Source organism: Colossoma macropomum, unplaced genomic scaffold (assembly GCF_904425465.1).
Source record: "Colossoma macropomum unplaced genomic scaffold, Colossoma_macropomum, whole genome shotgun sequence".
NCBI lineage: Eukaryota > Metazoa > Chordata > Actinopteri > Characiformes > Serrasalmidae > Colossoma > Colossoma macropomum.
The window spans coordinates 28,484,015-28,498,012 of record NW_023494793.1 but is presented as its reverse complement, the minus strand read 5'-3'; the positions used below and the strand labels follow the sequence as shown (position 1 = coordinate 28,498,012).

The 13,998-nt window shown below is 37.9% G+C and overlaps 1 protein-coding gene across 1 annotated transcript in view; it reads left to right on the top strand.

Moving 5' to 3' along the window:
* Positions 1-13,998, top strand: part of LOC118813629 (membrane-associated guanylate kinase, WW and PDZ domain-containing protein 3) — a 92,646-nt gene that overhangs the window by 9,788 nt on the left and 68,860 nt on the right. The window contains exon 2 of the mRNA XM_036579069.1: positions 12,778-13,067. Coding sequence (XP_036434962.1) covers positions 12,788-13,067 — 280 coding nt within the window. The 5' untranslated portion in view covers positions 12,778-12,787. The remainder of the gene's footprint in view (positions 1-12,777; positions 13,068-13,998) is intronic.

Below are 13,998 nucleotides of genomic sequence, written 5' to 3'. Positions count from 1 at the left end.
AGGAGAAAAACCTGTTCCTTTTCTATAGCAGTTCATTCATCTTCCCACAACTCATTAGCTCTCGTTATGACCTGGGTCTTTCTTAGCTGTCAGAAATTTCCCTCACTCTTATGCAGTAAGAACAAAATAAATAAGCAGGCCTAGACCAACTTTTGCTTAGTGTGCTTGGCAAAACCAATATAGTAAAATGAGCCAGTCAGTGGTGATCTTTTATTGTTTGTTTGTTTGTTTTTTTTGCTGGCCTGCATGTTCACCACCAGCATACCCCTTATAAGCAGTAAAACTTCCCATGACGTTTATATTGCGGTCATATTTTACACAAAGCACACTGCCCCTCCATTACTGGCTTTAGTGTACAGGGATATTTGGTCATCTGTTGTTGGTGAATAAATGGTCACCATTTGCCCATATCAGGCAAGTTGATGTATTTAAGCAAGAGCTTTCTGTGGAACTATTTAATAGGAATATAACAACACAGTCAGCTGAAGTTTGATTCAGTTCATGATACTGGTTTCACAGTTTGGGATATTTTGAAAAAAAATTGAAAAAAGACAACTGCATCCATGTTGTTGCACAACCTACTAATGAGATTATAGCTGGGAGGCCTGGGTCTGGGAGTGTTTCATATGATACTGAATGTGCTGGTGAGGGTTAACCTAATAAAACTAAGTGTCTCACCAGTAGGAGGGATAACAGTGCATCATGACATTGTGATATTGCAATGCAAGACTGTGACAATGCACATTGCCAAGGTGTGACAATGCTTTGTGGAAAACAAACAAAGCCAAAAATTCTTACATATTTAATTAGCTGTTGTAATATTACTTTAAATAAAAAATAATAATGTGCTTGCTTGGAGAAAAATCATAGTGCCTTCAACATAAAGGAAGCCCTGTGTATCTTCAATGTGGACATGCATGCATCGTAACTCACACATTTAAGCACGTTAAAGGGGCCTTTACCTAATTCTCAGAATGGATTTTTGGCGAGATTAACTTTTTTGAATCTGTCTCCAGAAGTGTTCATGTTGGCCATAGTAAAATGTATCAGAACTTTCCATGTGCTTTTGCATTTACTATCACTGTGTAAAAGATGCACAAGCATTTCTTTATTGTTGGGTGCACTATAATTGTTTTCATTTTAGAGCACAGTTTGGATTGGTAAGCACTTTATTTGTTTAGTTTTCTTTGCATTCAACAGCATTGAGAAATTACATTATTAAAAGAAGAGCATGTAGCACGTTTTGCCTTAGAAGGTTAAGTAGATTGCAAGCTTTCCAACAAGGCAGTTGCACTGGATGGCATAATTAGTGGAATGATATGGATGATGGTACCTCTCAAGGTTTCTTCCTTTTGCTCTTTGGGGGTTTTTCCTTCCACTGTCGCCACTGGCTTGCTCATGGGGGCTTGGACCCGTATTTTTCTGTAAAGCTGCTTTGTGACAATGCCTGTTGTAAAAAGCGCGATATAAATAAACTTTGACTTGACCTGACTTGATATCACCACCACAATACATATTGTCACATTTTTGCTACTTGATGTCTTGTTGTACAGTGTTTTGTAAATAATCAACAAATTAACATTTAAAGTTACTATTTCCCCCATTGTAGGTTCATGTGAAGGACTCATATGTTTGTTGTATTGGTGCTGCATGTTGTTCCCCAAAAAAACTCAAAATTTAACGTTTCATGATAAATGAACCAATAGATATGGTCCAAAATTTCTGGTACAATTTTAATTTAAAGTTAAGAATCTTTCTTCATTCTTTTAAACAGTTGCTATTTTGGAGATATAAAGTTGTTACAACAGCAACAATATATTGGCATATAAGAAGGTACACAGGTAGGTGTGAGATTTCAGCTAAAACAATGTTAAATTTGCAATGGTGACTGAGTTGTTGATAAGAAATGCTCACCCAACAGACATAGCCAAGCCTCTTTGTTATATTCAACATTCCTTGTACAGTACAGCAAAATTTTCAAAACTATAGTAAACACCTTCAGTATTGTTGTAATGGATACACAGCACCAAGGTTATTGTAATGCTCAAGGGACTGTGATTAAGCTTAAGGATCTCAGCTGTTGCAGAGCATGTGATGGCTGCTTGAGACGACTGATGTGTGACACACACACTTCCAAGCTCATTCTGTGACACAGAACAAGCCTGGCAGTTGTTTTTACAATGGGACTGGGACAAGCAGACCGTTACTAAAGCTGACAGCCTATCATTTACAAAGACATGCTCTAATGAGAGGACGAAGGGTAGGAGAGTACTTCTTGACTGAAGGATGTTTGAATTACTTCAGGGCCAATCTTGAGCGGGGTGATAGGAATCATATTAGGGGAGACTGGGGTTGGTTGGCACAGTTTTCATCTCTCTGTCATACATCCACAGTGCTGTACATTAGGATAACCAAGCTATCATCAAATATAAGCTTAAGATCTTGGCTACAAACAGACATGTTAAATGTTGCAAAGTACTTGCTGAGGTTAATTAATTCCTGATTTAAGTCATATTGTGTCTTCCCCCAACATGTGTTTGGTTGGCACACGTTATGGTGATGGTTGGCACAGTGGCCGTTTCTGATACAGAGGTCGAACAGAAACAATTATAGATTTTAATTTAAAACGCAACTAAAAGCACAAACAACCAAATAACCAAACCAAATACATTTTTCGAAAAAAATAAACATTAGACATATACACTTCACAATATGTGCAAGAACAACTAGAGAAACTATTGTGTCACTTTTTCAGAACTTTCTAACATTTCTTTGAAATATTCCTCTGTCATTTAAAAATTGAGAAGCATTGGTAATCATTAGAGCATATATGTACAGTACCGTGCAAGGCTCAGACCACCTTTCAACAAAAACAAATCATTAAACATTAGGGAAAATCATGCTTCACTCTTGCTTCAAATTTGGAAAAAAAATCTGTCCATCCTTCCATATGAGAAAAGGAAATAGACACCAGATCAAGAAGCTTCTGGTATTCTCAGAACAATGGACTGACCACCCCAGAGCCGACACCTCATTGAATGTTACCTGAGGTTACTTGGATTGTGAGAAGCAGAAAATATAACCAATTTCTATGACAAAACTTTGGAGATGTGGAAAAATATCCCTTCAGATTTCATTGAAAATCTGACAGCAAATCTTCTGAAAAGAATGGAAGCTGTAATAAAGAAAAAGAGACACTGAAAAATTAACATTATATTTAGTTGTACTTGTGTTTTGACTGGAAATGAAATAAATGAAGGATGGCCTCTCCTCCATTAAGGGATTTTAAAAATGCACTGTAGGTCAAAACATGGTCAAAAAACCTGTTGTAAAACATGTGTCAGCCATCAGGTAGCTTACAATGAAGGGTGGCCTGATGTTTTTACATTACTATACCTCTTGTCCATGAATGGATTTTAAAAAATACATTGTAGGCCAAAACATTAGCAAAAAAAAATATTGTAAAACAATATGTCAGCCATCAGGTTAATTAATGGAAAGAATTAAAGAAATTATGGGTGGTCTATTACTTTTGCACTGTACTGTATATGTAGGCAGGTGCGCCATCCAACTCCACCAACACACATATTGTTATCCAGCTTGTCACAGCCTTTGAAAAAATATATATTTTTAAAATAGCTGATTCCCATCTGTGTTAACAAAACTGTGAATAATATATTCAGTAACTCCCTCTGAAACATTTATTAAATGTTCTTACTCCAAGAGCCACACACAAAAAAATGGAAATGTTATCCCGACCTTACACAGTCTGTGACCTTCAGATGTCTTGACAAAGTAGATGAGGGTCAAGAGGACAACGTTTTAATGTTGCATTTTTGTGACTGTCCCCTTTTCTGACCTGAAAATTAAAACATAGCACAAAGAACATCTTACTAGAGAGATTCTTCCTGACTGTTTTATTTTAACCTATTATTTGCCCATCTCTATCTCTCTCTTTCATCACACTCCCATGAAATTAGACATGCTCTTAATTAAGCCATCTCCTCTCAAAAGATCTTCAGTGATTTATGCACTCCATCAGAAAAGCAGGCGGGATTTTGTCCTTTCTAAAACCCTCGCTGGGCCTGCCTTCCCAGAATGCCTAAACAAATTCATTAGCTACTGAGAAAGGGTCCATTTTGCGATCCATTCAGCTCTCATTGAGGGGATTATGCACATTAACCCCCCCTCCCTTTAACTTAAAAGAAAGCCACAGCATACTGTAGTGTGAAATTGATCTATCAAAGGATTAAACCTGCAGTACAGATAGTACACAGTGGGGATTTTTTTCCGCAACTGAACATCTGTTACGAAATCTGTGAGATTCCAGCTTGCATTTTTTTAGGTTAGACTAAAACTTTCAAACTTTTTTATCAGTGATTCTGCGTTTATCTGAAAGCTTCTTCATTTAGTTTTAATTATATTTGAGGGGCAGGGGCATCTCTTCTTTATCTTACTTCATTAATTGAGGCTGCTCGCAGAGCTAATAAACGCTGATCGTTCTGGGAAGCTTAATTAGCACCAGACAATGAAGAGTAATTGGTTTTAGTCATATGCAACTTTCAGACTCACCAAAAAGTTGCTACCTAATCAAATATTGACTTCAGTCACCTGAAAATCACTCTGTTATATAGAGTTGCAGCACTCTGGGAGTAATTCATCAGCAATAGTAACTTCAGCTTTTGTACAAAACACCATTGTCATTAGAAATAGATAGGAGAGTTAACCAAACACGATCAATCCTTCAGAAAAAAGAACAAACTAACAAATGATGTGAGAGAAGAGCAAGTCAGTTTGCAAATCTTTCTTAAAGGGTTTTGTAGAGCTAAACTTAATGAGTAAGTGAAAAGAACTTGTTGACTCCACTCCCTGCACCAGCGTGGGAAAAAGTATTGCGAGGTGAAAACTGAGCCAGTGATTTCATTTTGTCAAATGTTATTGCACATGTAAAGTAGTCTAACATATATAATATAATCAGACAAATGGGGGAAGAAGTCCCACTTGAGAACAGTATCCATTTACTGTAAAGTAAACCATATCCTTTTACACTCGTTAATGGCCTCTGGCTTTTTGGTGCAGATCTGCAGGCAAAATTCCAATAAAGAAGCACTCTATGAATCATAAATAGGTCATTAATAGGGGTAAAATGTAAATGTTACTCTTCATGCAGTTGAACAGGTTTGAGTTGAAAATGCTTTTGATAATCTTCTCATATTGCCACAGCAGCATCATCTGTGGATGTTCATAGCAATTGGACAGATACTTCTCACCCTCAAGACTGTTTTTATACCATAAAAGTAACCTTTTTCATCATAAGTGTTTTTTTTCGATTACTATGTTTGTGTAGAAGTCACAGAATTCACACTTATGTGACTCACCCACTTGGTGGCTGCAATACAGCACTGTTAATAACTCACAGTGAGAGCTAGCCAGGCTAAAGTACAGCCTCCACATGACAGGGCTATTTTTAATGTTACAAGTAACCTTCCTAAACTAAACAAAAAAAGAAGTCTGAGTCCATCCATAAAACTGAAAAACATTCAAGCTAGTTGGATTTCGGGCACTTTTTTGCACAGCTTAATCAAAAACATACTATAGATGGCTTGTAAATAAAATAGATACTTTCTGCTCTGCTTTGTAGCCAAACAAATATATATTTGCCATGACACTAATCATTTATTTGGATTTATATGTTTTTTATGTATTTAGATTGCAAAACTCATCTGCATTAAACAGCATAGAATTGTTTTGAATTAATTGCATTTGCATCAAATTTACCAGACTTTTTAACGACCGTTACAACTATCCTTGGTACAGTTAACGCCACATATGGGGTAAGTTGTGATGCACTCCTGTCACTTTTGGCTGAATCATTCATAAGCAGCGAATGTTGGCAACAGAGTTTCTGTTTACATTAGTAGCAGATATGTGTAGGTTACTTGTATGAAAAATATTCATCTTCCTCAAATACTTAAAGAATTATTTAGAAACAAACTAAACGTGTTATGCCCCACTCTCCCCTGCATAGTGTTACCAAGATGGGAAGATTGCGAAAAACACCCCAGAGCAGTTTCAGCTATGATAAATACTTCAAGAGGCAGCGACTCGTGCCACACATACATTTCTTCATTATCTCTCAAAGCAGATCAACTAACACTACATGTGCCTAAATGGTTTCATTCACTCCTATTCCTAGCCCCCAGCACTAGTTATTAATATTCACATTAATGAAAAGGCAGGAAAGTTCCAAGAATAGCTTAACAGCTAAAAATAGCCTTTTTCGGGACTGAGACATTACAGATAGATCTAGGAAAAGAGCTATGGTGAAGCCAGATTGTTTGCTCATGTGTTGGTATAAGATTTCACTGGTGAGTTGGCCAAGTGGAATGAGGGGGGATGAAAACAGATCGCAGGGCCATGGGAAAGGATGTGTAAACGGATATAGAGCGGTCAGCTCTTTGCTGACCTTAAGGGTCAGCATTTTCAATACAGTGCCCTTTACAACAGGGTGCATCTCTGTGCATGGCCATTTACCTGCAGTATCCTGACTTGTCTTAAGGGAGACAGACTGATGTCATTTCAGTAAAGTTGTGCAAGTTACATAACATCTGCATAAATTTCTACACTGTGGTGGAACTAATAATGTTCTGTCATTTCAAATGATTATGATTATCTACTGTAGATTCTAAAGCATATGCAGAATCAGATACATTAATCTGGGCATGTAAACTATAGGGAAGCAAAGTGAACAACAACATGCTGAGCACAGTCAATGCAAATTGTGATTAATTTTCACCATCAGCAGGTTTGGTGTTCGACGCTGGAGATGACAAGGCGGGTTTTCATCCTTCTCCTGAGAGACGCAGTCTTGACCTTTTGTTATAGATACAACGCCTGAGAGCCAGGCTGACACTGCGAAGTGATGTGCATGCGAAGCAACACAGCCCAGCAGTTTTTCCAGCATTTGTGTGGACTTGCGTGTGAGTTCTATGTGTCATTGACGGCGGGAGACATCTTAAACCAGCAGGTCCTCTCCCTAAATGATGTTTCTAGACATTCGAGTGTGTAATGAGGAATTAAACTTGAACTTTAAATTCCGTGCATTTAGCTGAGTTCCCCATTAAGTAGATGTACTGGTAAGTTAGGTTATCTGGGTGATTCCACGATTAGAGTGCCATTTAGCACCTGTAATTCTTAGAAATTAAACTTTATTTCTATCATTTTTCAACATTCACTCCAAGAAAACACGCATTTAACCATTCAAAAATTGTGTTAACCCATGTCAGAAATCTATTTTTTTTTGCAAGGGTTCTTTGTTAATAATGTATTAAATGAGTAACAAGGTAATAGGGTTGAGTTATTTAGCATAGTATTACCAAATACACACTTAACTAGCATCCATGCTAATGGCTTGAGGACATGAAGGACATTCTAACAATTTACTTAAAATTTACTTTTTAAATGAATACTTTTTTTGAGTAATTTACTTTTAGCTTATTTTTTGGATAACAGGGTTGAATAAAGAATATTGAATAACAATAAAACAAATGTTCTTCAGGAAATGTGGATGATGCAGCTTCCTGTTGAACATATGGTTTGTAGAATATTCCAGATATTTCAAATTCAGGGCACAGTTGGCTGAAAAACAAAAAAAGTTGACAATAAATAAAAACGGTTTACATAAAATAAACATACTAAAATTATTACAGTACATGCTACAGTATGTGTCACAAAATGTTACTTCCTTAACATCAAATATGGTTAACAAAGATCATTTGATCATCCAAAGCAAGGAATTCCTTTTTTTAGTTGTTCTTTGTTCTGTGGCTCTGTGATATGTGCATTTCAAAAACTGGCTATAAATGGTATAGGCATGCTAGAGGGAGCTTTCTTTTCTGCTTCTATTGTTTTGCTGTGTCCTGCTTATTAAGTGGAATGTCATGTTTTCAGGTGGTATTAAACTTGTAGTGGAGAAGTTCTTGGGTGTTGTTTCTCCTCCTGATACTTGACATGTACAGAGATCATAAATCGCTTGTGTGATGTCCTTTATAGAAACGGTACTGTGCTGATGCTGTAGGCCTATTTAATCTTTGTTACTTTTGGTCAAAATTTTCAGCCTTTTTGTCTTTCGGTGGCTGAAATTTTGGTGCATCTGTAGGTTTTATTAATGATTTAAGTTAGATAGGCTGTTGTGATGGACTCGTGACGTATGTTTAAAATGTGCTTTGCCTTTACCTCACATACATTTTTGTAAATGTAATATCAAGGGATCACAAATAGCACCCCAATCCCCACTACTCTGGGCAATTGAGACAAGACAGTAAAATTGTTTTAACCCAGTAACCCTAAGAGTAAACAGCATACACTACTCTATATTACAGCTGATTATGTATGCATAGTGACTGAGCTCTCTCAGCAACCTGCATACAATTATAAGTTCCTCTGTGAGTTTGCTGTGTGTAAACAAGCGTGAGTGTGCAAGTGCCGGAGTTATTCTAACCACAGAAGGCTTCACAGTGGGACAGCAAAAAGTGAGGAGGAGACACAGAGCATGAAAAATAGGGTAAACAGTGTGTGTGTGTGTGTGTGTGTGCAGATATATCACTAGCCCTATGACTTTCAGCTCCCTTACCTAATCAATCCACCCATTGACCATGCTTTAGCTCAATATCAACCCAACCAAAATACCAACAGTGCCACGTGCTTAGTGAAAACGTTTTCAGGGCTGTGTGTGTGTGTGTATGTGTGTGTGCGCATCCTGGTCCTCTGGCCATAGACACCTGAGCTCTACTGCTCCAAGGTCATTCACAGGATTCCTCTTCTTGTGCCAGTAGCAGTCGGCATGGTGCCTGGCTCAATCTATCTCCGTCTCTGTAGTGACTGTAGAAAAAAAAAAATCCCTATCCTCCTATCAGCTGCAGGACCTCCAGGAGGTGGGGCCAGATAAATGACCAATCGGCCAATCATTCAAGTGGAAACAATTAGTCATGTCTCCTCAGCTGCTCCACGCTGTGTAATTAGCCTCGTTAAGCCTGGTGGGTAGGCTCGCTCAAGGGGACACACGGACGCATCCATTACCGTGGTTACTCCCTCTGTCCTGTGGTCACATGTAGATGGGTTGTCCATCCCACGTGTCTTTATTTCTTGTTCGGGTGGATACATTGATCTCCAGTTAGGACATATTGGATCTTGTCAACCCCTACAGAATGTGATGAGGGACAGTTACGAGGGAAGGCCAAGCTAACAACGTCATTTTGCATGGGTAACAAATCACTGTACTTGAGTATTATAACGGTTCTAGGGTTCTAAAACTCGCCTTCCCCCACCAGGTTGCCCTGCAGGCCCATGAACTAGTGAATACAGTGAAGGTCAAAATGGTCAGTGTTTCTACCAGGGCTGAGAAGAAACAAAATACATGTAATGAGATTTACGTATTTACAATCCAGAAAAAGTAAGTGTAATCCATTCCAGTCAGCACTCAGATTACAGATGCTTTTGAAAAGTCAGATGATTGCTTGTAGGATTGCATTTATGTTTAACAGAAAAAAGTAGATAGATTTCCAAGCATTTCGATCCATTTCCACGCATGAATCTATAGGCTGAAACAAAAGAAATATTCAAGTGAATCAGGCACTGTGATGATAAAAATGATGTTAAGGGAAATAGATATAACTGAGGTCTAGTATTCAGTTACATTTTAATGAAATTTAATAGCAACCTTGGTTTAAGATTTTCCAATGTTTTTCCAAGGACAGTACTGTGAGAGTCAGAGACCACTTTTAATTTTTTAAAATTCCTTTCAAAACATATATAAACTACAAGTTAATCATTTCTCGATGTCAGAAAAGAAACAGAAACAATATATTTAACAGAAAAATGCACAGAAGCCTCAACATTTCAAAATTACTTCTCATGATCTAAGTAAGCTAAACACATACAGTGATGTTGAGGTCTGGGCTCTGGGGTGGACAGTCCATTGTTCTGAGAAAACCAGCAGCTTCCTTTTTATATTTATAAATTTTCTTCTTTTTGTCTAATTCCTTTTCCCAGTAATGGCTTCTTGACAGCTACACATCCCTTCATCTTTATTGTACTATGCCTTATTTTGTTAGTGTCTACTTCTTCCTTCTATCATGTTTTCTCAGTCCGTTTTCATTGTTGCCTTCTGTTCCTTTGGCCTCTCTGACTCCAATTTCCTCCAAATGTCCTCTACTTTTTACCTTCTTTCCCTTTGTGACTCGACACTGTGCTCTCTTCTTGCTTTCGCTATCTCTTTCTGTCAGCCTTGCGTGGTCTCTCACCATCTGTCTTATCTTCTTCTCCTTCTTTGTTTATCTCCCTCTTGGACAATTGGTCTTGCTGGTTACCTGTGCGTCATCGTCTCACTAAAGTTGGCCACCGCTCTGAGTTGTGTATTCGGTGTGGCCGATGAGGGTTTGACCTGACAGCCCTGTTCCCATACTGTCAACTCTTGAGACTTTCTCTCGCCAACTGCACCTGCCCCTCACGCTGGTCACAGCCAACTGTCACTTTACGGGGCATCCTGTGCCTGCAAAGAGCTTTCATGAGCCAAAAGTCCTTCAATGTCTCAGCCTGGCTGTGACACTGTTTGAGGATCCGTCTTGTGGAATTTCACCTGCTGAAAAAAGTGGACGCTTCGCTGACTTTGATAGATGTTGCAGATTCACTCCAGGTATCCTCAGTGCAATTGGTTGAGCAGTTATGACGTCTTTTTTGATTTTTATGTCATGTGAATTTCATAGTGTACTCACAGGCCAAACAAGCTTCTAATGAGAAATATATTCTTTTAAGTTACACTACTGCTACAAGCCTGATCCATTTAAACTACTGTTGTGTGTGGAAGCCTGTGTGCACTTGTGTTTTGCAAACATTGGCCCATATTCATGAAGCTTCTCTGAATAGTATTGCTGATCCAGGATCTGGTCCCATTAGTAATGCCATAGTAAATAAGAGTGGAATCTGATCATAGATCAGTAGTCCTACTGTGAGAAACTTCATAAACACAGGACACTGAATGTCTCTCAACATGACATAGGTAGGGTATACATAAACAAACCAGTGGAAAATCTTTCTCAGTCTATGTAGTCTGCTTTCTTTGAATTGGTTCACTTATCTAGCAACATGGAGCCTTTAGCTTGAGAATATCTTTCAGTGATGCGGAACAAACATGCACAGACAACAGCTGACATATTTACAATGTGCATATGGTATGATGCAAAATTAGCACGTTAATTATACTACCATAGAAACATGTATGTTTGGTTTCTGAGCCATAATAAGCAATAGTAATGTGGTCATACAGTTATGTAATTACACATGGCATAATGCTGTAAGACTTGCGTGAACTCTTTTCATGATGTGATAGCCTCTCATATTGTTTGACTGCATTTATTGAATGAGACAATAGTATTGCAGTACTGTGCAAAAGTCAACGCACACACTTTCATTCATTCAATGTCTAGTCAAAACGTCCAATAAGTACACATTATTCTTTTTCAGTGTCAAAATAAGCAGGACACATATATTTAACAGAAAATTACACAGAAGCCTCTAAGTATAATATCAAATTTATCAGTATTTAATTTGTCCATTCTTTCTTTTGTGCACCCTACGGCCACTTTCGCTTTTCCTTCCTTCCCATCTTAAAAACGAGTTACAGCTGTTTCCTACCAACAAAAGCTGTTCCCAGTGGTACTACTGGCATTATGTTCCACTTCAAAGAGCCACTAACATTCACACAAGCAAAGACCCCAACACACCTTAGGTACCTCGCACATTTCTTTCTCATGTGTGTATAAAATGACGATGATTTGGAAAAAATATTATTTGTGCGCCACACAGCACAGAAAAAAACAGATCTGTGTTGCTTTAAGACAAAAACATTTGTACAATCTGCTAATGTGAACATAGACCTTAATTTGGAATCAGAATATCTTGGATCTTGAGAAGCAGAAAGTACAATCAAATTCAGACTGAACTTGTGCAGAAAAGTGTCCCTGCATATTTCTTTGAAAAACTGAAAGCAAGTCTCCCTAAAAGAATGGAAACTGTATAAAAGTAAAGTGTAGATACGCCCAATACAGAAAATTTCATATTATATTTAGTTATTTATTAGTTATTTATCATATTGTACTTTGCACTCAAAAGCTGCCACATTTTCTTAATTAATGTATTCCCACCACTTCCTGTTCACTGTGCTCTGATGCATTAAGTCCATACAAAATAGTAAATACTACAACAAATAATAAATAATAATGCATGTCCTGTATATTATCAGTAGTGTTCTTGAATTTTAAATGATACAACCTATGATGAATAAAGTGCGTGTAGTGTATATTCCACCTCCTGCAGAGTAAGCATCTGTTGATTCGTCATCTGTTGAGTCCCAAATGTGCCTCTCAAATGAATGCAAATAAGAGGACTCTGTTCAGGGCTGTTTGGGGTTGGCATTGACCCCATGACTTCTGTGATTTATTTTAGCAATTTTTAGTCTAGCTTTCATAGCTTTCAGCTTTATGATATTATTTAAAGAGGGTCATCTGTTGTGTGTACTCTACGGTTTAAAGCACAACATTTATTGAATGAAACTAGCTGTTGGTCTAGAATGTCCTTTACAGCCTCTGTGGCATACAGAGAGTAGAATATTAGATTTAAGCATAAATTTAATTCTCTCTCTCCTCTGTTCGTCTCTCCCTCTCTCTTGCTCTCTCTCTCTCTCTCTCTCTCTCTCTCTCTCTCTCTCACTCTCTCTCTCAGTTCGTTGGCCATGTCTAAGGTGGCTGTGAAGAAGCTGCACTGGCGCTCCAAAGTGCAGGAGACATTTGTGCCCCTAGTGGGCAGCTCTGGAGAACTGGGTGTGGCCATAGGGGGCGGGGCCGATTATGGCGAGTTCCCATTCGTCACCTCTGCCCCAGGAGGTGGGATCACAGTCGGCGATGTAATCTTGGAGATTGGCGGGACCCCTGTTTTGGGGATGACTTTAGGTGACGTTCGTGGAGTGCTCAACTCCTGCCCCCATCCCATTCGCATCAAGACCGTCTCACCAGGTAATGAAGAAAAGTATTACACAGAGCAGCGTTAAGTTAACCTATGTTCTGCCCACAAATGCATTTTTCATAGAAACTAGAGTTTCCTGGTTAAAATGCTACACTATTGAGCTGGACTATGTTGTCATAACTATTGGAAACTAGGCAGGTTGGGATCAACAATGTTACTTTAATTGCACACCAATTTTTTTTTCAGTCTATACAAAAAGATGGATAAAAATCAGTATTTTCTAAAATTAATAATGCATTCTAAATTCAGACTAGGGCTGTCAAGCAATTAAAATAAAAGATTGCAATTAGTTGCATTATTCAAATTTGACTCTAAAAAGAGGTATTACAATTTAAGAAGCAGTACATTATGTTATAGCGATATGAGTAATCAAAATATGCTTCATCAGAATGTATTCATTTGTTTCAGAAATACAGTGACATTGTTATCATCTTGTAAAAGCAGGGTTTGCTTGAACATGAAAATCACGAGACCATAGAGTAAACACAGTTTCCAGTTTTCATCAACAACATCCAATGATATCATAAATATCATATACAGTATGCAGTCAGTGGTTCCAGCTTTTGTAGCCCTCTCTTGTTCATACAGCTTGTTGAATTATCCATAGGTGTCCCATGAGAACTGTCTAACTTAGTCTGGGAAAGATATCACTTTAGTCATTTAAAAACCATACTTGAATGAGAGGGCTACAATTGAAGGTTCTATCATAGCAAATACATTTCAAAAGCACCTGGGCTTCAGCCTAATCTGCTATGGATGGTCTGAAGGAAAATGCAGCGTTAAACAAATTAGTGGCATTAAGAAATTATTGTATCAACACGTTATTAACACATTTACTTTGACAGCCTTAGTTTAGACAAAAACTGAGGTATGTGGATGACATTTTCACCAATTTTCTGTAAAGCTCGCCTTGCAGCAATT